Below are 22,004 nucleotides of genomic sequence, written 5' to 3' on the forward strand. Positions count from 1 at the left end.
CATCATTAGACCCCAACAGCAAGCACAGTACTTGGTACGTGAAAGGTGCTCAACGAATATTGCCTGAAGTGACGTATCACCACCACTTATTCAGGAGCTTTTCATTATGAAACTGATTGATATGATTATTAATGTTAATAACAACTTACCAGCAGAGTACCAAACACAGCCAATGCTTGGTTAAGTATATAGAAAGGTAGATTTTATATTAACATAATATTCTGAACAATTAGAACTGCTATAAAATTTACCATCACTGAAATTACTAAGCAGAGGCTTGACACTAACCAAGAAAAGATGGTTTAGAGGGACTGCCCCAGGTGTGGGTGAAAGTGGGAAGATTGATTAAATGGTCTTGAAGCCTGAGTTTTGAAATAAGATACACAGATCTGGGGTTAATTCCTAGTAACGAACCTCTTCATGCCTCAGTTTTATCATTTATAAAATTGGAGTAATCCACCCATTCCACAAGGATATCACAGGGATCAAATAAAACACACTAGGTGGTCTGTACTGTTAGTTCCTTTCTCTTCTGAATCACACATTTTGGTACCACAATCTCAGCCCTCTCAAAATTATGAAAAGCAGGATTAACCCAGATTAATACCTAAAAAGGTAAACATACAAATGTGCAGTGTCCTAGTATACAAGGGGATTGTTTTTAAGTTTTTCCAATGGTAAAAGCTATGAACCAAATACGTTTGAAGGGACAGAATTAAGAAAAAGTACAGCAATATGATCAAACAGAAAAGATTTGAAAGGAGAAAATCCTTCCCTTCCTCCTTCAATGTGAACTTTAAAATATTTTAAGGAACGGAGGTAGAGATTTCAGAGGAAATGCCGAGTTGGACAAAAGAACAAGAGAATTCTCCATGCTGGAAGATTTAACTGTCCCATTTCACAGATGAGACAACAGTGTCACAGACAGGAAAAGTTACTTGGCTAAAGTGACCCAGTAAGTTAATAAGAAAGTTAAGACATAAACCTAGATTTCGTAACTCTCCGCTTGGGCATCTTTCCCCAACAGGAGGCGTCTGCTCTCCTCATTCAGAGCCTCCCCTTAAGGCACGACTAGGATGAGAAAAACCACTCATCCTAAAATACAGCCCTGGCTTTTAGGGTAAGTTCAATTTTTTTTTTTAATGGAAGCTATTATGGTTAGTACAAATTCAGTCTGTTGACCAAGTTCAAAACACTGCATGAAATGCAAAATCGAACTTCAAATATCTAGCTGCCTTTAATTAGCTACATACTCCCAATCTCTCAGGTTAGTTAATACTTTATTATGGGCTGTTATAAACTCTAGAAAGCGAAGGCTTTTTTCCATTCCATCACACTCATTGGCAGGAAGTATGTCTTAAGCATCCAGTGTTTAGATTTATAATTATACTTAATAATAATTCAGCCATTTATAGAAAGAAGAGATACTGTGCCCATGGCTACCTTAGGACTACGGTAGGATAAGCAACAAAAATTTTATTTTTCTTTTTGCTTCTTGTCTATATTTACTAAAATAATGTTTTATTGACATTTTCTTCAATGTCTTGACTTTAATAAAAATTTTCAAGCACCTGTTATAAACAAGGGAATCATAATCTATTAAGATGGAACTGTACAAAACCATAAAACAAGCCAAAAAATTTGACACAAGAAAGGTCAATACAAAGTGCTATGATAGCCCAAAGAGGGGACTCTGCCCAGAGGAAATCAGAAAAGTCTTCACAGAGGAGGTGGCACTTGAATTGATTCTAAGAGGTGAGTAACACGTATCAAGCAAAGAGAAATGATTTGGTGGGAAAGTTCCTGGAAGAGCCACAGAATGGAGATGTCTGGGACAAGGGCATAAAGGGGGGAAGTGGAGGGGGATGGGAAGGGAATGGGGAGCAGAAAGGGTTGGTTGGGGCCAGATTCTGAAGGGTCTCAAATATACTAATAAGTTTTATTCTGTAGTCCACGAGAGGTCATAAAAATCATGAAGCGAAGGGCCTATGTGATCCGAATTACAGTTTTGAGAAACGATTCCTGTATAGTTAATGCATAAATAATATACGGGGGGACACCATCCCCCTAAAAATAAGATCTGTAAAGGAATGTTTTCAGATCTAGGTGTATGACAGCATGAACTTAAAGTGGGTTAGAAATAGGGAGAATGGAGGAGAGCAGATTCAGAAGACACTCGCACTCTCTCTCTCTCTCTCTCTCTCTCTCTCTCTCTCTATATATATATATATATATACATTGTACAAATATGACTTCACAGTTTCAAAGCATTTTCCTATATATATGTGATACCATACCCTTGGTCTCAATAGCTCCATGAGGCAGGCAGGGAATGAACCATCATCTCCATTTTACCATTCCTAAAGTGGCAGTGATATGCCAGGGATCACCCAGCTAATACAGCAAAGTTGGGAACACAGCCCAGGATCAGTGTGGAGCTGCCTCTTAAACTTTCGAAGACTTTTTAAAATTTCATTTAGTGATCAGCTCAAGACACCTGGCCATGTTTTCTCCAGGAATGAATGTGTGTCTATCTTCTCATCTTCTCTCCTACACTTTGAGGGCAGGATCTGCCTCTAGTATTTCTTTGTTATCTCTTTGTATTTATCTCAATAAATACCGAAGGACAGATAAGATGGACAGCTGAGTCCCAGGACTGTTCTCATCTGTAGTTTCCCCCGACCACAGAGAATGATAAATAGGCAATCATCCATTTTCCCCTTGCTTCTGTGAGCATTTCCCATTCATCACCAGTCCACAGTGGAGGAACAGCGCTTGCCATGACTCCTGTGATCTAAGCTGCCTCCTGCCAGCTGCTCTGCATTCTAAGTGTGAAGGATCTGGACAAAATGCGCTTGCTCTCAGGCCTGTTTAACTTTTCCATCGGTCTGTGTTTGTCAAAGCTTCATGCCAACTCTGTCAGAAAAAGAAATGCCACAAAACTTCTTTGAGGAAAGGGAAAAAAAGACCTACTTTATACACTTGCTCTCATGCAAATCACACTCCCATTCAAATCCCAGCTGAATAGGAGTCCTGCAATAGCCTGGGAAATACACAGAGCCTGTAACCCAAGTGTAGGCTGCTTCACTCAAATTGTTGCATTTCCCTGCCCTTTTAACTCCTTTGGAGAAAACCCATAGGAAGAATTAACAATACAAATCCGAAGTCGCTATCCCCCAGTCATTCCATTTCTGTACGAAATCGGCAAAGTAGTCCCCTGCCGCGGTTTTCTGCCCTTTTCTTCTCAGGCTCTACAGAATTGGAGTTGGGATGCTCTGTGAGCATATTTTCAATCAAAGTGGATGCATGGTCCAAGCTACCAGCTCCAAATAGATTCTAGCAAAGCAGTTCCCCTGGAATCTTAGTAAACAGTCTCTGCGAGTGATGAAGTAGCTGAATTATTAATACAATGTGTTACGCCACCCACCAAAAAGAGTTGAGACAGGCAGAGCCGACCAGGTTCTGAGGAAACTGAAATGAACTCTAACCCCCTCCTCCTCCATAGGTTGTTGTGAAATTCAAGCCAGTTAACAAACCCCTTGCATGATTGCCTGCCAGGGATGTACAGCAAAGTTCATGCCCTTCCCCCTTCCAGCCCAGACGTTTTGAGTCTAATATCTATCCTCTAGGAATTTACAAAGAAACAGGCAATACTAAAAGGGGCAAAAGGCTTTAACCCCCAAATCACACTTGAACACTTTACAAGGTCTAGTCATTTCATTTTAAAATTTTCTGGCTGGCTTGCTCGCTTCATATGCTTATTATTGAAAATAGCAGTCAGTGCAAATTTCAACGCGAGTCTTCACTGTGGGAGGAAAGAGGAGACATAGGTGCTGGCTGGTTCTTGTCCCAGGCATTCCACCATTTTCCAGATGCAGGACCCCAGCAAGTTCCTCGACCTTTCCCAAGGGCAACTGCCACATCTGTAAAATCAGTTACAGCGATATCTCCCCTCCACAGTTGTAGGCTTTGATGAGATGCGTGAATGTGCCTGACTCTAGTGCAAGGGTTCAAAGATGTTCCTTTCCCGGACTTTTTCCTGTTGACACTTGGAGAATGATATCCTGGGTAGGGTGGTTTGAGTGTTTTGTTTTGCGGGCTTTTCAGGGCTGGGGAGCTGAAGAAAGAGCTAGAATGAGAAAAATGAATTGAGGCAAGAAGAATATTTACATTCAAATTCTCAGATGCATATGCTATCATTTGGTAGAACTGTTCAATGAAAGGGATTATTAATTAATAATAAATGTTTGGATTTCACAGCTGAGGTCAACACAACCACAAACATCCAATTTAAAGCAAAATTATAATTAAAGGGTCTTCAACTCCATCAGTGGCCTTCGGAAAATTAAACCCTAAAATCAAGAGGGCTTATTTTCCCCTGGGATTGAAAGCCCTGTATTTTGAATACTCTGACTCAAGAAGTATACTTTAATTTCCCAGCCAGCCCCAGAGAATTCTACATTCACACAATGCCTACAGTATAGACCGTCCAAAGCAAAGGTTTACTAGAGTGAGTGGGACCCATCATCCCTCCTGCCAGGGCATTGGAGCCACTCTCTTCAGACAGATTTAAATGAGAAAACTGCTATACAAAAGATTCAAGTATAATAGCCCCCCACCTTATTTTCAGGGGATACTTACAAGAGCTCCAGTGCATGCCTGAAACTGTGGGCAGTACCGAACCCTGTACGTACCATGAATTTTCCTGTACATACATCGTTATGATAAAGTTTAATTTAAATTAGTCACAGGAAGAGATTAACAACAATGACTAATAAAACAGAATTACGATAATATACTGTAATAAAAGTTATGTGAATGTTGTCTCTCTCTCAAAATATCTGCTTGTACTGTAGTCTCCCTTCTTCTTGTGATGATGCAAGATGATAAAATGCCTACATGATGAGATAAAGTGAAGTAATGACGTAGGTATTGTGACACAGCGTTAGGCTACTACTGACCTTCTGATGATACGTCAGAAGAAGGACCATATGCATCGGGTGATCCTGGATCATCAAGTCATAACAACGTGGATGGTTGGATGTCAGTAGCTGACCATGTCACCAGTTGGGGATCCTAGCGAGAGATTTGATCACGCTACTCAGACGGCATGCAAGTTAAAACTTATGAATTGTTTATTTCTGGAATTTTCCATTTAATATGTTTGGACTGAGAGTAACTGAGAACATGGAAAGGGCAACAGCAGATAAGGGAGGACTACTGTAAGTTGGTGACACCTTTGGAAATATTCTTAAATCTCAGCCTGCCAGAAGTTCCTCCCTTTGATTGCGAAACATATGGCTGCTTCAAAAGAAGACACTAGGCATTTAATCAAAATATCCACTAAGGCGAAGATGACAGCAGGACACATGCAAGGATGAGAAAGAATGTATTAGGCCGTTCCTCCCTAGAAGCCTACGAAAGCCAAAATGACCAAAACAGCTACTTTGGGCCAGTGTCTAATGAAATCCACTGTGTGGCTGGAAGCACTCCTGCCACTTCCTGTCAGTGGTTGCTAACTTTACAACAATGTGGGTCATTTGTGGGGAAGAGGCTACTGGGGGAAGTTCTATTTACTGCATTTAATGAAGATGCCGCATCCACAGCCACTAACCAGAGAAGCTCACAATCTCTCAGTGTGACCCAAAGGTTACGCCAAACCACCAAGACAGCAGACAGAGCCCACGGGACAAACAGGGTCACTAACAGAGAGACCCATTCCTGCTCCCTGATATGAGTGACAAAGGCCTTGTTCAAGTCTCTCCTTCCTTTAAGAAGCCTTCCCAGGATCCAGCGGGCTTCCTCTGCCCTAAATCCAGAGCTGCTTGTGCATTCTAGACTGTCCAACCTTTTCACCATCAAAGATGCCTTGCAGTTCCTTCTCGACCCTCTGTGACATCTATAAGATGTCTTTATTTACCAGGTAAACTATATTTAAATCATTTCTCCACTTCTGTCAATCAAAGCATGGGAAGTGTCAATCACATCCCCTGATGAGTGGAAATAACCAGCGAAACCAGAGTGATCTGCCAGTGTCACTCCACATTCAGATCACAAGCACAGAACGCCAGTGCTGTGACCAGTCCAGGCAGAGGCTGCTGTTCTCGGTTAGTCTAGGCAAGTTAATCATTGAAAAACGTACAGGACATGTTAGGTATTTTTGAAGTCCTAAAAAGAGCACGAGATGCCCTGTGATTGCCCTAACAGACCTTGGCAGGTCCAGAGAACCCAGGGTGAGAATCATGAGTCTAACTCATTTTGGACAATTCATCACGTGTTGCTGATGTGAAAGCTGGCAGGGAATAGTGGGGAAAACTTGGGCTTCAGGCCTCAAAGCAAGAGGGAGGGGATATGGGGATATATGTATACATATAACTGATTCACTTTGTTATACAGCAGAAACTAACACAACATTGTAAAGCAATTATACTCCAATAAAGATGTTAAAAAAAAAAATGGCCTCATGAGACAGACTTTTCAGGTCTGACCCCAACTCAAACTCACCTGCTGTGTAACTTCTGGTGAGTTATTTTTTAACATCTCTGAACCTCAGTTCTGTCAATGGAGATAATAGTAATGAAGACTTCATAGGCTCACTGGGAGAATTAAATAAGAGAACGCATGCACACTGCTTTGCCCGGTGAGAGGTACATACTTGCACTCAATAAATGTTAGCAATTGTCATTATTTAGTCAGGCTTGCTTGAGTCCAAATCCCAGGCCTAACACCTATTAGCTGTGTGAACTTGAGCAAATCATTTACCCTCTCTGAGTTGCAAAACTGGTTATTGACATCTACCTTATTTTGTTATTGGAAAGATTAAGTGAGATATCAACTAAAACTCCTAATAATAAAGGTTGAGTGCCTTTTCCTCACCTTCTTGTATTCTATGTGGTTTAATTTTTCACGCACTTATAGCTTAATCTTCACTGTAATTTTCAACTTGACACTCCAACCAGTTTCTAAAGATCTGTGTTTGTGTCTTATACCCTTTAATATCACCCAGCATCCCACACATGAATCTAAAAGATGCACAGTAATTTTAGTTTTTGAGATGATAATCATGTATAACAGCCACATCTCCAGGGGGGAAAGGGGATGGGAAAAAAAAAAAAATCAACCTTATCAGGAACTACAGTTCTATTTCATGGTCTTAAAAATATTGTAAAGCTAATCCAAGGAATACGGATTTTTAATATTTGTACTTTTAACTGTTTTCAGGGTACTCTGAAGATCTAAGGCTGCTTTTCATTTTGCTGAAGCAGGAATCTGCTTGTCACACACCCTGGTTTGTGGAAGTACGTTACTCAGCGGGTGAGGGGGTCTAGCTGACCACCCAGCATCTATTCCTCAGGCAGCTTTATTGTTCTCTGCTCACTCATCGTAAACCCACTGACACTGCTAAACTGACTGAAAACTCTGTTTCTTTGTGAAATATTCTCTGACAAACAAAGCAGCACTAGAGTGGTTTCATGAATATGTTAATGCCAAAGGTCTTCGGTAAACCTTTTGTATTTTTTCCATACATATTTTAATTAATCTTACGATACTTCCAAAATGGTGTAGGCACTATGGAAAATAGTTTGGCAGTTCCTCAAAAAGTCAAGCACAGGAACCATATCGTCCTGCATTTCCACTCCTAGGTAAATATAACCGTGAGAATTGAAAATCTATGTCCAATAGCGCAGGGAGATCAGCTTGGTGCTTTGCGACCACCTAGAGGGGTGGGATAGGGAGGGTGCGAGGGAGACGCAAGAGGGAAGGGATATGGGGACATATGTACACGTATAGCTGATTCACTTTGTTATACAGCAGAAACTAACACACCATTGTAAAGCAATTATACTCCAATAAAGATGTTAAAAAAAAAAGTAGATGAAGTACTAATACCTGCTGAACACACATGCTGAACATACATGCTACGATACGGATGAACCTTGAAAATATTATGCTGAGTGAAAGGCAAGGAAACAAAGTGGATCAGTAGTTGCCATGGGATGGGGGAGGAGGAGGGTAAATGTGGAGTGACAGTTAATGGGTACAGTTTTTTTGTTGCTGCAGTGATAAAAATGTTCTAAAATTGATTGTGGTGACGGTTGCTCAACTCTGTGAATATACTAAAAGCCAGTGAATTGAACACTTTAAGTGAATCAATGTTATCGTACATAAATTAGATCTCAGCAAAACTGTTTTAAAAATACCATTATAACTCAAGGAAAACCGTTTCTCTAAACCAAGAGGATTTCCAATGGCCCATTTATTTTAAGGGGCTTTGAGAAATTTAAAAATTCCAGAGCAAAATATATATTAATTAAATAAATTATGTATATAAAAAACTTAGAGCCTCATCTTTCTAATAAGGCTATGAACATAAAGAAGCATTCACTAATCCTATAATACAGGCTTCACAGGTCTCTACAAACACTGCCTTTAAAGTGTTCGTGGAGAGAGAGGCATCACCATGGTTCAGAGGCTCCCAACCAGGAGATCAGGAACCCCCCCCACCATCTCCCTCACCCCCCCCAATCTCCTTTAATCTCCTTGTCACCCATCCTTCTCCTCTCTGTCCCCTGTACCTCAGGTTCATTTCTAATCTGGCTTCCAAATGATCTCCCTCCTTGGCCTCCAATTTCCCTCCCCTCAAACACAAATCAGATTAAATTAATCCCCTCTTAAAAACTGCGCATGAATATGTTAATGTCAAACATTGCCTGTAAAACTTCGGTAATTTTTTTTTTCCTTACACATTTTAACTAACCTTACGGTACTTCTAAAATGGTGCAGCTGCTATGGAAAAACAGTTTGGCAGGTCCTTAGAAAGTTAAACATGGAGTTACCGTATGACCCAGCAATTCCACTCCTAGGTATATACTGTGTTTGGTTTCTGTATGAAATTTTCCATAATAAAAAGAAAAATGAAAACGAAAATACAACCTCATTCGCTGGTCCTCCAAATTAAAGTTCAAGTCCCTTAGCGGCCTGCCATTTATAGCTCCCCTTTTTAATCTGGCTCCTAACTATCTCTCCAGCCTCATCCCCAACATTCTCTTTCCCCACCAACTCAATGCAAATACACAGCACTTACACTCCAGCCTCCAACCACCCACCCTTCCCAAAAACGTTCTTGTTTCTAAGTCTCAGCATCCGTTGCTCCCTCTGCTGCAATACCCTTTCCCACTCCATGTAATGAAGGCTATTATTTCTCTAACAAGACCCAGCTCCAAGCCCTCAGGCAAACTCATTGCTTTTCACTGTGCAGCTATAGCCCCTCCCTTACCATGCCCAAATCAGCAGCACTAAGTGTGTAAAATTACACAAAAGTCTGTTACCCTTTCCCAACGTGGGAATTCATAAAGCACAAGGAACCCCACCCACCAACCCCACTCCAGGGGAAGAAGGGACTAAGGGGTGTTGCACATAGTAGATGCTCAAGAAACAACTGCAGAAGACAAGACATACCTGAAAGACAGGTACAAACATAGACTTAATTAAATAGGCTCTCTAGAAATTATACTGACTGATGCTAATTTGGGGGCCAGATATAAAGAAACCATCAGTGAGAACAGCTTCCTTCGTGTCAATATAATCATCTGTATTATGTGCTTTAGGGATACATAAACAGGAACAAAAGCATACTGCTTATTATGACAAGGCACTTACACTGATTTGCATTTCTCTGCAAAACTCTCTAAGCATATAATTTTGTTAATTTGTGACAAACCTCAAAAACACACCTCCCACCAATACTCTGATTGCAGTGTATACTCTCAAAGCACACAGAAATCATCAAGTTCCTTTCATAAGGTGCCAACTGGATCTTATGTGTGTTGTTTGGTTTGGTTTGGTTTAAATTTGGGAATTCTAATGCAGATCATAATTTATAATTTAACTTGGACCTAAAGGAAGAATAGTTTCACAAGGATGTTTCAGAAACTGACCTAGCCTTCTTTTGAATGTTGGGACCACCAACTCATGCATGACCTTGAGAAAATTATTTCATCTGAGACTCAGTTTCCTCCCCAGTCAAAAACAAACACTTCGAAAACGTGGGCTTCTCTTTCTTCTCTCCTGGGACACATCATCTGAAAAAGATGGTGCCTGTTCAAGTTCAAATCAGTCAGCAGTGATCTTTGGTAATAAGCACCTTCTAGAACAAGGGCCAGTGGAAGAAAAGTGATCTATCAAAAAAACTGCCTAGTCCTTCAAATTTGCCCATGTGTCTCTGCCCTCACTAAACTATCATCCTCTGATTTGGGTTAAAAGTTAAACCTGTTTGTCTTGTTCCTCTTTTAATTGACCCAGGAAAGAGAAAAATGAGAATAGGGCTCTCTGGAGAACCACCTCATAAATGATAATCAAGTTTCGAACTGACAAGTACGCACCAGAAAAGCAAAATGGTATAAAGGCAAGACCTTGGTTCTAGGTCCTGCCCTTTCGCTATCACCAGACAATTACTAACCAGTCCAAGCATCCAAGTCTTCCTATGTGAACCAAGGGCACTGACTAGGACGTGGTGACAATGACAAGAGCAGCTGGTGAGTGCACAACGGCACACACTATACCAGGCATCGCCTCGCAACTTCACAACACATATTATACCATTTTACAGATGAGAAAACCGAGGCTTCGGAGACAGTCACAACTTGCCTAACCACGTACAGCTAATAACCCTAAGCAAACTCCCACCTATCTGTCTCCAAAGCCTGTGCTTCCCCCTTGGACCTCCCACCTGTCCCCTGCTGAAAGAGGCCTATTTTTCTGACTGAGATAAAAAATGACTTGGTATTGTTGATAATGAAATCCCCAAGGTACTTTCAAATTCTAAAGCATCCATGAATCTAGGCACTAAAGAATTGCTCCGATGGAATTTTCTTTATTACGTCCACCGAGATGCTCAGTCAGCACACTCCAAGCTGTTCTGCAACTATTTCTATTGGGCCCTGCAGAACATATTTGTACATATTTGGACTCAAAAAAATGGAAATAAATGAAATGGAATGGAATAGAAAAGAGGGAGTCTTCCCTGCATTAACTGCATTGAAAAGTGGGCAGCAAGGTAAGCCGACGAGAGTTCTGGAAAATTTAGTGACTACTTACTAGCTGGGCACCGTTGTGCAAGTTACTTAACCTCTCTGAACTGCAGTTTCCTCCTCTCTAAAAGGAATCTACTATCTATATTACATGGTTGACCTGAACAATAAATATGTTCACTACCACAGTGATTCCCTTCCTCAAGAGATATGGAGAGTGCCCTGGACGACAAGCATTTTGATTATTTTTAATCATGTTGCTCTTTTTAGTTATTTTTTCTTCCTCTGGGCTTTCAAAAGACACATATAAGAGTTGACACTAAAATAGGCCATTTGTCCAAATTCCCTCCCCGACAAAGGTGTATTTATCTTTCCCTTAAAATGATATAGCCATGTCCCTTCCAGAGGGGAAGAAGGTAACCACCAAAGACTCTTGAGGTTCCTGCACTGTGACTTTTCCCAAACCTGCCACTGCTTTTCTCTGGCTAATAGAAAACATTTGTGTTCCCTCTGTCTGGTTTTTTCTTGGGATTCTCTTCACAATTGTTTCCCCTAATATATTTCAGGCAACTTTGCTGCCAAAATATTAAATTCATAGAACCATCGAGGAGTAAGGACACCGGGAAGGAAAGGAAAATGCTATTACTGTGAATAATAATAGCTACATAATACCCGATAATGATTTAGTGCTTTTTACCTCTTCGAAGTGCTTTCAGATTTGTTTTTTTTTTTTTATTTTTTTTTTTGCTTTCAGATTTGTGATCTCATCTGAGCCTCACCATATACGAGGGTCACAGGTTTGCTTTTGTATTTTACAGATGAGGAAACTGAGGCGTGAAAGGTTAAATAATTTTTGCCCATGTCACATGTGTAGATGACTTTATGTCAGGATTCAAACCCAGACCTGGGTGAATCCGAAGCTTGTGTTGTTGCTACAACACTTTGCCAAGCTAACTTTGATCTTGTAAAGGCTCTCTCTAGAAGCCGCATTCATTCATTTCACTGTTTACTCATATACAAACTTCAATATCTCAAAAGAAAATATTTATAGAGTTAACACTTCATTTATCCAAAGTGGTCACTTGGCCTACAACACTACAGAGAACTCAGTTTAAAAAGAAATAAAAATCCCAGTCTCTTAGCAGTTAGGAGACACCAGCAAGTCCTTGCACTAAAAATCAGACCTTCAGGCCAGCACCCAGAGGTAATTTTTCCTTTTGAAAGGATTCTAACAATCTTAAATATTTTTTTTAATTGGAGTATAGTTGATTTACAATGTTGTGTTAGTTTCAGGTGTAAAGTGATTCGGTTACACATATACCTATATTCATTCTTTTTTATATTCTTTTCTCATATAGGTTATCACAGAATATTGAGTTGAGTTCCCTATGCTATACAGTATGTCCTTGTTGGTTATCCCAAGTACGGTTATCCCAAGCTCCTGATTTATCCCTCCCCTCCACGTTTCCCCTTTGGTAACCATAAGTTTGTTTTCCATAGCTGCAAGCCTGTTTCTGTTTTGTAAATAAGTTCATTTATATCATTTTTTAAAATTAGACTTCACCTATGAGAGATATGTGATATCTGTCTTTGATATTTGATATGCTATTTGTCTTTCTCTGTCTGACTTCACTTAGTATGATAATCTCTAGGTATCTTGACTATCTTTATTGGAAAAGACAGGTGTACTGGCCACAAACAGAAAGAAAAGTACAGACAACCTAACAATTCAAAACGTGCCAGAACATGCGATCCCTCTACATAAACCAACTGCCCTTCAAGACATTAGCTATTAAACAACACAGTGATTCTCAAATTGGCCTGATAAGAATCACCAGAAGCTTTTATAAAACACAGAATCCTAGGCCCTGGTCCAGAGCCTAGTGAATTTGAATCTCCTGGGAAGGAGCCTGAGAAATCTGCATGTCACACCAGATGGGTCTCCTTATTAGCTGAGTTGGTGAAGTACTGACACAGGAGGCATCCCCCAAATTATCACTCCTCAAATAATGTGTACCAGGTTGACATGACACCTAGGGCAGGGTGTCTCCATAAACATGACTGCCTCCACGGGGAAGAAGCCCTCAGCTATGGTATCATTAGCATCATGCTATGAACAGGGCTTGCCAGCCCAAACAACTGCACAGGAAGGGGGAAAGAAAGAATCTCAAATTGACAGGAAGTCAAAAGGGCTAAAAGTGGAAAAGGCCACCAACTCTGGCTTTAACAGTCTCCCACAAAGGCAGCTATAACCCTATGGTATATCTCAAGTATAAGAGAAAGGGATGGAAGAGCTAAGGAGAAAAAAAACCGAAAAACAAAAGAAACTAGCCAATCCAGACAATAAAGGTTTTCAACCATCCTGGAAGAGTCAGCAGGGCTGACTCTGCATGGGTTGGAAGGAGGCACTCACTAGATATCTGGGGAGGGGGACAAGGAAGAGACAGGGGACAGAGCAGAGAAGCTCCACATGGATTTACCAAATCTCTGCCATTTGTGCTACAGCCGTGCACTGCCATTTGTGCTTTCTTTGGAACCACTGTCTCATGGGGTAAAAAGGCGTCCTCAAAATTTGGGAATTACTTAGTGTTAGAACGACCCCAAATCAAAACGATACCTTGGGGAGACGAGACCGTATCACTGACCAGAAGAGTTGAACCACCTTTATCCATCTGCTTTGGTGCAAATGACTAACTGGAAAATGTGGAGAGGCAGGACTTTCTGCAAACCGAGCTTTAGAATTTTCTAATGATCTGAGTTTCAGGGTTCTTCAGATGAGGGAAGAAAAGGGGGATGGACTCCAGTCATGCTCACTGAGGATTAGAGATCAACTCAAATTGACTTCAGTGTGTACCTCAGTTTTCTCATCTATAAAATGGAGATAATCTCTTCATCAGAGTTGAAGTGAAAAGGACGTAAGCTCATTCATCTGAAAAAGAGGCTAACAGGGCTTAGAAAGACAGTAGATGCTCATTCCTCCTTGCCTGGGAATATTGTCTGCTGCTCTCTTGTAACCTGGTAGAGCAGAAGGAGTGCATAAAAAAACAGAAGGCCATACTTTTATGCAACTGAAAGGAAAACAAAATCGATTTCAGAAAAACTACTATGCAAAGATTCATAACTGTGTTTATAAAAGCAATAATCGGCAAAGATGCTATTTTCTGAGACATAAACCTCCATTGGTGATTCTCTGACACCAGATTCCTTTGGTCCTCAAAGGAGAGTGGACTTCTGTTTTTTCACCAAGAATTTAACATTCCAAAAGGTATGTGAAACAAGTTAAACTGCTTGCATATTTCCACTTACATAACACATATATTGCACATCAGCTTTTATTTTTTCCAGACACAAGGAGAGGAAGCTTGGTATATATTCCTGTGAGAGAATAAACAGAAAAATGTCTCCCTTTTTCATATATTAGGGCCTTGTAATCCAGACCATATGATCAATACACTATATAAAAATTAAATCATACTGACAGTCCCAGGCAGAAAGTGAACCAAGTAGAAACAATTTTTTAGGACTGTGATGTGTGGAATATTAAAATCACATGTTGTGTTAATAATTTTCTTTTAGAAGCCAAATAGAGTTCTCCTGCATAAATTTCTCAAGTAAATGTTTACCTTACAGTGTTTCCTATTAAGGGTGGTCGAGAGGCATTAAATTAGTGATATTGTAATTTGGCCTATGCATAGGGGAGACACATTGAAAATGACTTGGTTGACATTAGGTTAATGGCAAGGCACATACCTTAAAACGGATAGCTATGTGCTCCTTATGGTAAAATACAACGACCTGGTATCTTATTAACTTTTTTTTTTCAGTAAACAAAAATCATTTGCTCAAAGAGGCCAATAGTGAGTAAACTTAACAAACAGCCAGGTATAGAATATTAGCTTTGAAGGGGACACAGGGAGAGTTGGGGCAGATGAAGAGCTGTAATGTGCAAACATACACCTTACTTAACACCTTCAATGTACAACAGTATCTTGGGATTTCTGTGTCCCCCGCTAAACTATAGCTGATAGGTGTGTCTTTTTGCAAATTCCTTCACACTTTTTCCTTTGATAAGATACACCATCTCGTGGGACTGCCTTCTGAAATCAGAAGAGTGGAAAGAGGAGGGGAGTTCAATAAAACTGTCCGAAGGCTGTCAAGTGTGTTCTAGCTCTGCTTTCCTAATCACCAAGTAGGAGGTAGGAGGGTACAGGGAACAGACAGTCTAGAAAGAATTCACCCTACCACGAGGGAACAAAACACATCAGTGAACACTGGGAAGCCCCAGACAAGTTTACAGCAAACAGCTTCAATGTGTTTGTGTTCCTGGTACTCCCCCAGGACCAGGGAAGGTCTCTTAAACATTCAATAGCTTGGCAAGGGGACTTTTAAGTACTCATCTCTGCACTGTGCAGAAGCCAGTGGCCTTCAGGAAGGTAGGCCCCCCAGTGACAATTCCTTTACATAACATCTTAATGCTGAATTGATACAAGGAGGTGGGAATGGGATTTGCCACCTGAACTACAGTCACCTTTCTTGCCTTCCGCAGAGCACAATTTGACCTTCAGCTGTCTCTGCATATCTAAAGGGGGCCATTCTTATATTTAAACTCCAAGAGTCCTTTCTTTCTTTGACTCTCAGAATTTACTATGGACAGTCAAGCCAAGGACAGATGGACCTCAGTAAGGATCCTGCTACAGAGTCATGAACGCAGGGTCATTGGACTCCAGCCCAAGAAGTCTCTGGTTTGCACACTCTGCATGGACAACTCCATTTCAAAGGGACTTGAGCTTCCGTGCAGGAGTTCTATTTTAAGGGGAACAGGGAACACAGATGTTTCTTCAGTTAGCAGAGTTGGCAGAACAGCTCCTGGACCAAATCCGAGTTCTTAATGCAGGAAGGGGCCTTAGAGAGCATCTAGTTCAAGCCACTCACTCAACTGATGAGGAAACTGAGGCCAGAGAGGCAGTTAGGTGGCACCCCCGGCAAGTGGCAGAGTGGTGGTGTCCTGATGACAAGTCCTGCACGCTTCCCATAACACCATGATTCGCTTAAAAAAAAAAATCTACACTTACTTCAATCTTGGAACTCCTGTAGATTCTTGCCAATAGCCACCCCCTGCCCCAGGGGCGAGTTCATAAATCCTCCTTTCCCTCCCACTCCATTCCATTTACTCCTGCTCTTCCAGCTGTGCTTCCAACTAGTTTGGAAAACAGAAGCGGGCTACAGCCTCAGCTTTCTGGGAGTACAATTAATTGTGGTCCCGATGCATGAACCGTGGCTAGCTTTCCCAGTGCCTCAGTTGCCTCATCGGTGAAATGGACCTCCTCGCCCGTGTTGCACCGAGTCAGGGAGAGGCAGTACTCCCTGGCACACAGTAGGCGCCTAAAAAGTGACTGCTGGATCGGTACCCAGCATCACGCCCCTCGAGAGCACCCTCCCAACCCCCGGGGGGCGTTCAGGATAGCGGCATGAGAAAAGGCCCAGGCAGCCCCGGCGGAAGGGCTGAATGTTTACATTCGGCCGGGGGAAGGCAGCGTTCTACAGGCTGGAGCCCAGCGCTCCAGGAGATCCATCTTACTTGGATGGAGGGCAACCAGCTCTACGCCGGCTCCGGGTCCTGGTTCCACCGATTTCCCCTATCCTAACAGGCCGAGCCCACGCCTTGCGTGGGATTCTGGCCGAGCTTCCAACCGGAGGTCGGCTTTTAGGATTCGGTGTCCAAGTGGCCCGCGAAAGCCTACAGCGCTCCCGGCACTCCTTTACAGGCCGGGGAGGCGGCGGGAACGGGGAGGGCGGGGACCCGGGGGCCGGGAGCGGCGCGAAGGCTCTGCGAGAAGCCCGCGGGCGGCCCCCGGGGCGGACTGCGCGGCGCAGCCGGGAGAGGCGGCCCGGCGCGCAGCCCCGGTCGGGCTGGGACGCGCGCCGGGCGCCGAGGGCCGGAGGGACAACGGGGCTGGGCTCACCCATGAAGAGGCAGAAGAGGTCCAGGCAGATGAGCAGCACCCGCTTGCTGCCGCCCTTCCTCGGGTTGTTGTTGAGCGCCGGGCTGCCGCCGTTCTTGCTCTCCGCGACGATCGCCTTGTCGTACTTGTAGTTTTGCATGGCGCTGGTCAAGACGCCCCGCGACAGCAGTCACACACCCAGACGCCCGGGTCGCCTCCCGGCCGAGGCTGCTCGGGGCGCGGCGGGAGAGTGCGGCCCCGCTGCCCGCTTCCAACGGCAGGCGGTGGTGCTTTCTGCTCCCCTGGGGCTCCTCTGCTTTTCCTGCCTCAATCCCGAATCGTTCGAAAGTCCAGGGGGGAGAGAGACAACTCCCGAGCAGAAACTTCTGCAGCGCCGCGCTGCCCCGGACGCGCAGGGCTCCCGTTTCTGTGTGCAAAGCAGCGAGCGGGCAGCGCGGGCCCTCGACCACCCTCCTCCGCGGCTGGTTGCTTAATGAATGGGAGCTGCGCGGAGCCCAGCTGCGCGGAGCCCAGCCACGCCGAAACGCTGCTGCAACTCTAACTTTCCTCCTCCTCCTGCTGCTGCTGCTGCCGCCGCAGCTGCCGTTGTGATCGCCTGGATTTGTTTTCGGCAGTTTTATTTCAAGAGGTCCTTTAAAAAGAAAGAGGGACCTCCTTACTTGGCTCAGAAGAGATTCCGAAAGCACAGCCCCTTCCTTAAGCAGCCGAAGACGTAGGATAATTAAGGCCACATTTTCCCCCACCCCTTTCCAAAAAAAAAAAAAAAAAAAAATCCTAAAAGGAAAAGTTACTCTCAAACCAGAGAATCCGGGAGCCCCTAGCGTTCAGAAACACTAAATTGTCACAAAAGGAAAAATAAATAAATAAATAAAAGAATAAAAAGAAACATTTTCTTGCCGGCCTTGGGTCAGGTAAAAGTTGAGGCTGTGCAGCTCAAAAGCATTTCTCCTCCCTGACACATTTGGGGCTTTCAAGTCTTTATTTTGGTTTGAATCATATTATCCCGAAAATACTCAAAGAAAAAAAAAAGTTTTTTAAAGATCTTAACACCCAGCACCGGGTACTGGGGTAGATTCTGAGGATACGAACAGGAAAAGGACTGCACGACTCTGGAGCTAGACCCTGTGGACTGGAACCTTGGCCGTGGCTCTGTGCCTTGGTTTCCTCATATGTAAACTGGAGATAATAACTGTTTCTCCTAAATAGAGTAATTGTGAAGACTTAAATAGCTAACCCATGTAACGCCTAGAACGGTGCCAGGTATATAGGTGTTAACTATGACTTTTATTCCTGTTTCCAGGGTGAACGAGTCCCAAGCCCTACAACCCCCTGCTAGTTCAGCTGGCCCCCAGCCTGCTTGTACAACTACGAGGGGTAGTTTTGGGGGCAATCTAATGCTTTGCCTTAGAGGTTGTCATGTGCTTTTAAATTAATTATTTTATGTGAATTAATTTTTCTTCCAGGTAGACTATAATCATTTCCAAGGCAAGGGCCTTTCCTTCTATCTTCTGTAGTGCCTAGCAGAAAACTGGGCACACAGTACAATAAATAGGTATTTCTTCCAGATGTCTCTTTTTGTACATCCAGAAACAGAAATAGTTGTAGCTTCTTTATATGTTATATTGTTCATGTTCTTTTTTTATCCTGACTTGTTATGGGGTTCAGTAACCCTATATCCAGCCACCCCCAGCCACTTGACCTTTCTCCAATAGTCCTTTCCCACTCCACACCCCGTCCTCCTTTTCCCTCTGCCTGTAATGTACATCCATCCCTTCTCTAACTAGCAAAATTCTTCTCTTGCTTTAGGGTACTCTGAAATGTCACCTTCTCTCTGAGCCCTTTCTTGATCTCTAGACAGAATTAACTTCACTTTCAACACTTTATTTATGACACTCTTGTGGCACTCATCACAGTCTGATTTGGCGTTATACTTAGTAAAGACTAGTCCACTCTACAGATTATCAGCTCCAAAGCATCTCCCAGGTACCTCGCACAGAGTCTGATGCCTGCAGAATTAAGCTTAAGTCCAGACTGCACAGCAACCATTGGGCTGGCAAAGAAAGGCAAAATCGCTGTCTTCTGGAAGCAAGAGTAATTGAATCTCTGAGACAGTTTTGGAGCTGCAGTATCTAGCGGCAGATCAGACACAGCATTCTCAATCAAATAGCAGCAAGTCAAAGCCAGGGAAACCAGAAGAACAAATTCCTTAGACGGCTTTACCAGGAGAAATACCTTCTCTTGACATGTTAAAATAGCAGAAACAATACAAAACCGATTTCACCATTACTGACATTCTGAAAGGAATTCTGGGCTCCTGGTGTCTTCCCTTTTGCCCACTCAGCACTCCTTGTCATGATAATCACCCTTGAAGTTCTAAGTCACCAAGCCACATCTTTAGAATCCCAAACGAAAAGTAAGAGCAAACCCCTGAAACTTCAGGAGCCCACTCTGATCTTTCCCTCCTTTGAGTTTCAAAAGTCCTAGGGCATCTGTGCCACTGACAGCCACGAATATTCCACTGTAGAGTCCTCTGTTCTATTATTTGAATTTTATAGTCACCTCCCTTTACATTTCCTGTCTGTTTTTCCTTCTCTGTGAAATGACTTTTATTAATTTAAGAACAGGCATTTTTAAAAGCCAGACTTTTACTGTAGTTAAATGGTATTATAACTCAGCAGTCACTGTTGGGCTCTTTAAAGTTACTGGGCAAGATTGATGGTAAACTTCAGCTGGCACTGGATTGAATACTAGGAACCTTTTTGGCTTCAAAGGTTCCCTGGATTAAATTCAGCTACTTATTAAGAAAGATAAAAATCTGTTATTCCAGGAGCGAATAAAAGGGAAAATAAATGGATGTTTAAATAAGAGCTTTATATTTCCATTCACAAGGCACTGGGGGCTATTTTTTTCATAACAAAAAGATCATAGTGTTAATTGGTGCATGTAGTTGGGTGCAAACAATGATTACATTTGGATAACTCTTCAAGGGAACAGAACACTACAGATACTCATTAAAATGGACTTGAACTAGTCATAAATATAGTGTCAATATCATTCTTTATGTAATAGGAAATAAAACAGCCTCCCCAGATGCATCTGAAGGCCTCTTTGCTTTAAATCCTAAAATTGAAGAGTCCAATTAGCAAGTAAAATGCAACAGAACAGACTGGATAGTTTAGAATGGTGTCATTTCAAAGTAATTACATAATTTAAATTCCTGGTAAACATAGCCCACCAGAATGCACACCTGAAAATGACATCCATTTCACTCAACTAGTCTGTATAAAAACTATAACATCAGCGGGGATAAATGCCTTTTTAAGATTAACTTATTATGTGTGGCAACAACAGCACATCATTCTTAAATAACTGATACCTCCCGAGAGATTTAAAAGGCCTTCATTTCTAAGATCTCTCGTTACCTCATAATTTTATTTCTCTCTCTTTTTAACCCCTAACATTTAATAATTAATCATTTTTTATTTTTTGAAAAGGCATGAATTGGCTCTGGAAATACTTAAGGGAAAGGTAACTGAGTTCCTTTACATAAAATTGTGTAGTCAAAAGGTCAGAGCCCAAATTTCCCAAGCCATTGAAATTCACTTAAAGAAACCTAAGTTTGGCCTAACAAGTACCCACTTATCCAAGTTCTTTAAAAGTGTTCCATTCCATCTCTTGTTTTTACCAAACAAAACTTGTTGGCTTGCTGCTCTAAGTGTTGGATTCAATATCACAAGTGCTCCCACTGGACTGAATAGAGGCCTCCAGAGTAATACTCTGGAGAAAAGGCAGGAAGGAGCAGAAGCTTTGAGCATCTTGATGCGCTGTTTGATCTGAGATATGCTCAACAACCTCTCTGAACCTGAATTGCCTCAACTTTTAAATGGGACTGACATTTTTCTCTGGTTCTGGGGACTAAAACATTAATAATGAAATAATACATTTGAAAATACCTAGTACACAATAGGTAGTTGACAAATGTTAATTGAATGTTAATATTTTAAATGAGCACTTTGTTTCTACAATATACCTGTTTTAAACACAGATATTAAAAGTTATTCAGTATAGATTAAGGATTAAAGTCTTGGTGGTTCTTGTATCAGACTGCCTAGGTTGCAAACAAAGATGTGGCAGAGATCTAAAAAGATGTTTATCCAGTACTAACTCTGAATGTACCATTTAATTTTATTCATTTTTCCCTAGATGCAAAAACACCTTCAGCATCTCTATATCTATCTTTTTTTGAAATGTGCAATTTCTTGAGAATTCTGAAGGTATTGAATCAAACAAGCTTATTTCTTTTAGACAATTTAGTTACAGATTATTTTCTTCAGGATTGTTTGTGAAACTCAAGAAAAGCTATTTACTTAAATTAATAATCTTGTACAAGTGGGAGTACTTTCATTTTAAAGGCACTTTCACATGTATTATTTTATTCTTACAGTTCACCAAAGTAGGTGGGGGCGGGTTGCTATCGTTAGCCCATTTTATAGATGACAAAACTGAGGCAAGCCCATTTAACTGGATAGAAATGGTTTTCCTTGAAGGTAAAATGGAAATGATTCTAACATTAGCTCATGCGGAGTAAAATAGAACCCTTCACAGTTTATAAAGGCATTTACATTCACTGATCTCATTTCAGGTAGATAAGGCAGAGATTATTATCTTCATTTTAGAAATGAAGGTAATGAATTTTTGAAAGATAAGAGATTTGCTTAAAATTGGAGGTAAGGAGATTCCTGAAGGACTAGAATTCCAGATCTCTTCATTTCTAAACTAAAATTCTTTTCTGTACATCCTCAAAAGTGCTCAGAAATTTCTGCTGCTCAACCATGGTTTCACAGAGTAATTTAGAGGGACTGCAGAATTAGCCTCGCGTCTTTACTAAAAAGACGGAGAAGTTTTATGTTGTTTTGTATTTTCTTATAGACTTGGAAAGGAACAACATTGTTGCACCTTGTGTCACTGAAAAGCAAGAATTGGGTTCATTGTGTGTCAAGCAGTTATTTGT

At 41.8% G+C, this 22,004-nt stretch overlaps 1 protein-coding gene across 1 annotated transcript in view; it reads right to left on the reverse strand.

Moving 5' to 3' along the window:
- Nucleotides 1-17,699, reverse strand: part of PLPP3 (phospholipid phosphatase 3) — an 83,355-nt gene extending 65,656 nt beyond the window's left edge. Inside the window, exon 1 of the mRNA XM_067726306.1 lies at nt 16,994-17,699. Coding sequence (XP_067582407.1) covers nt 16,994-17,132 — 139 coding nt within the window. The 5' untranslated portion in view covers nt 17,133-17,699. The remainder of the gene's footprint in view (nt 1-16,993) is intronic.
- Between the last annotated feature and the right edge of the window lie 4,305 nt (nt 17,700-22,004).

Source organism: Pseudorca crassidens, chromosome 2 (assembly GCF_039906515.1).
Source record: "Pseudorca crassidens isolate mPseCra1 chromosome 2, mPseCra1.hap1, whole genome shotgun sequence".
Taxonomy (NCBI): domain Eukaryota; kingdom Metazoa; phylum Chordata; class Mammalia; order Artiodactyla; family Delphinidae; genus Pseudorca; species Pseudorca crassidens.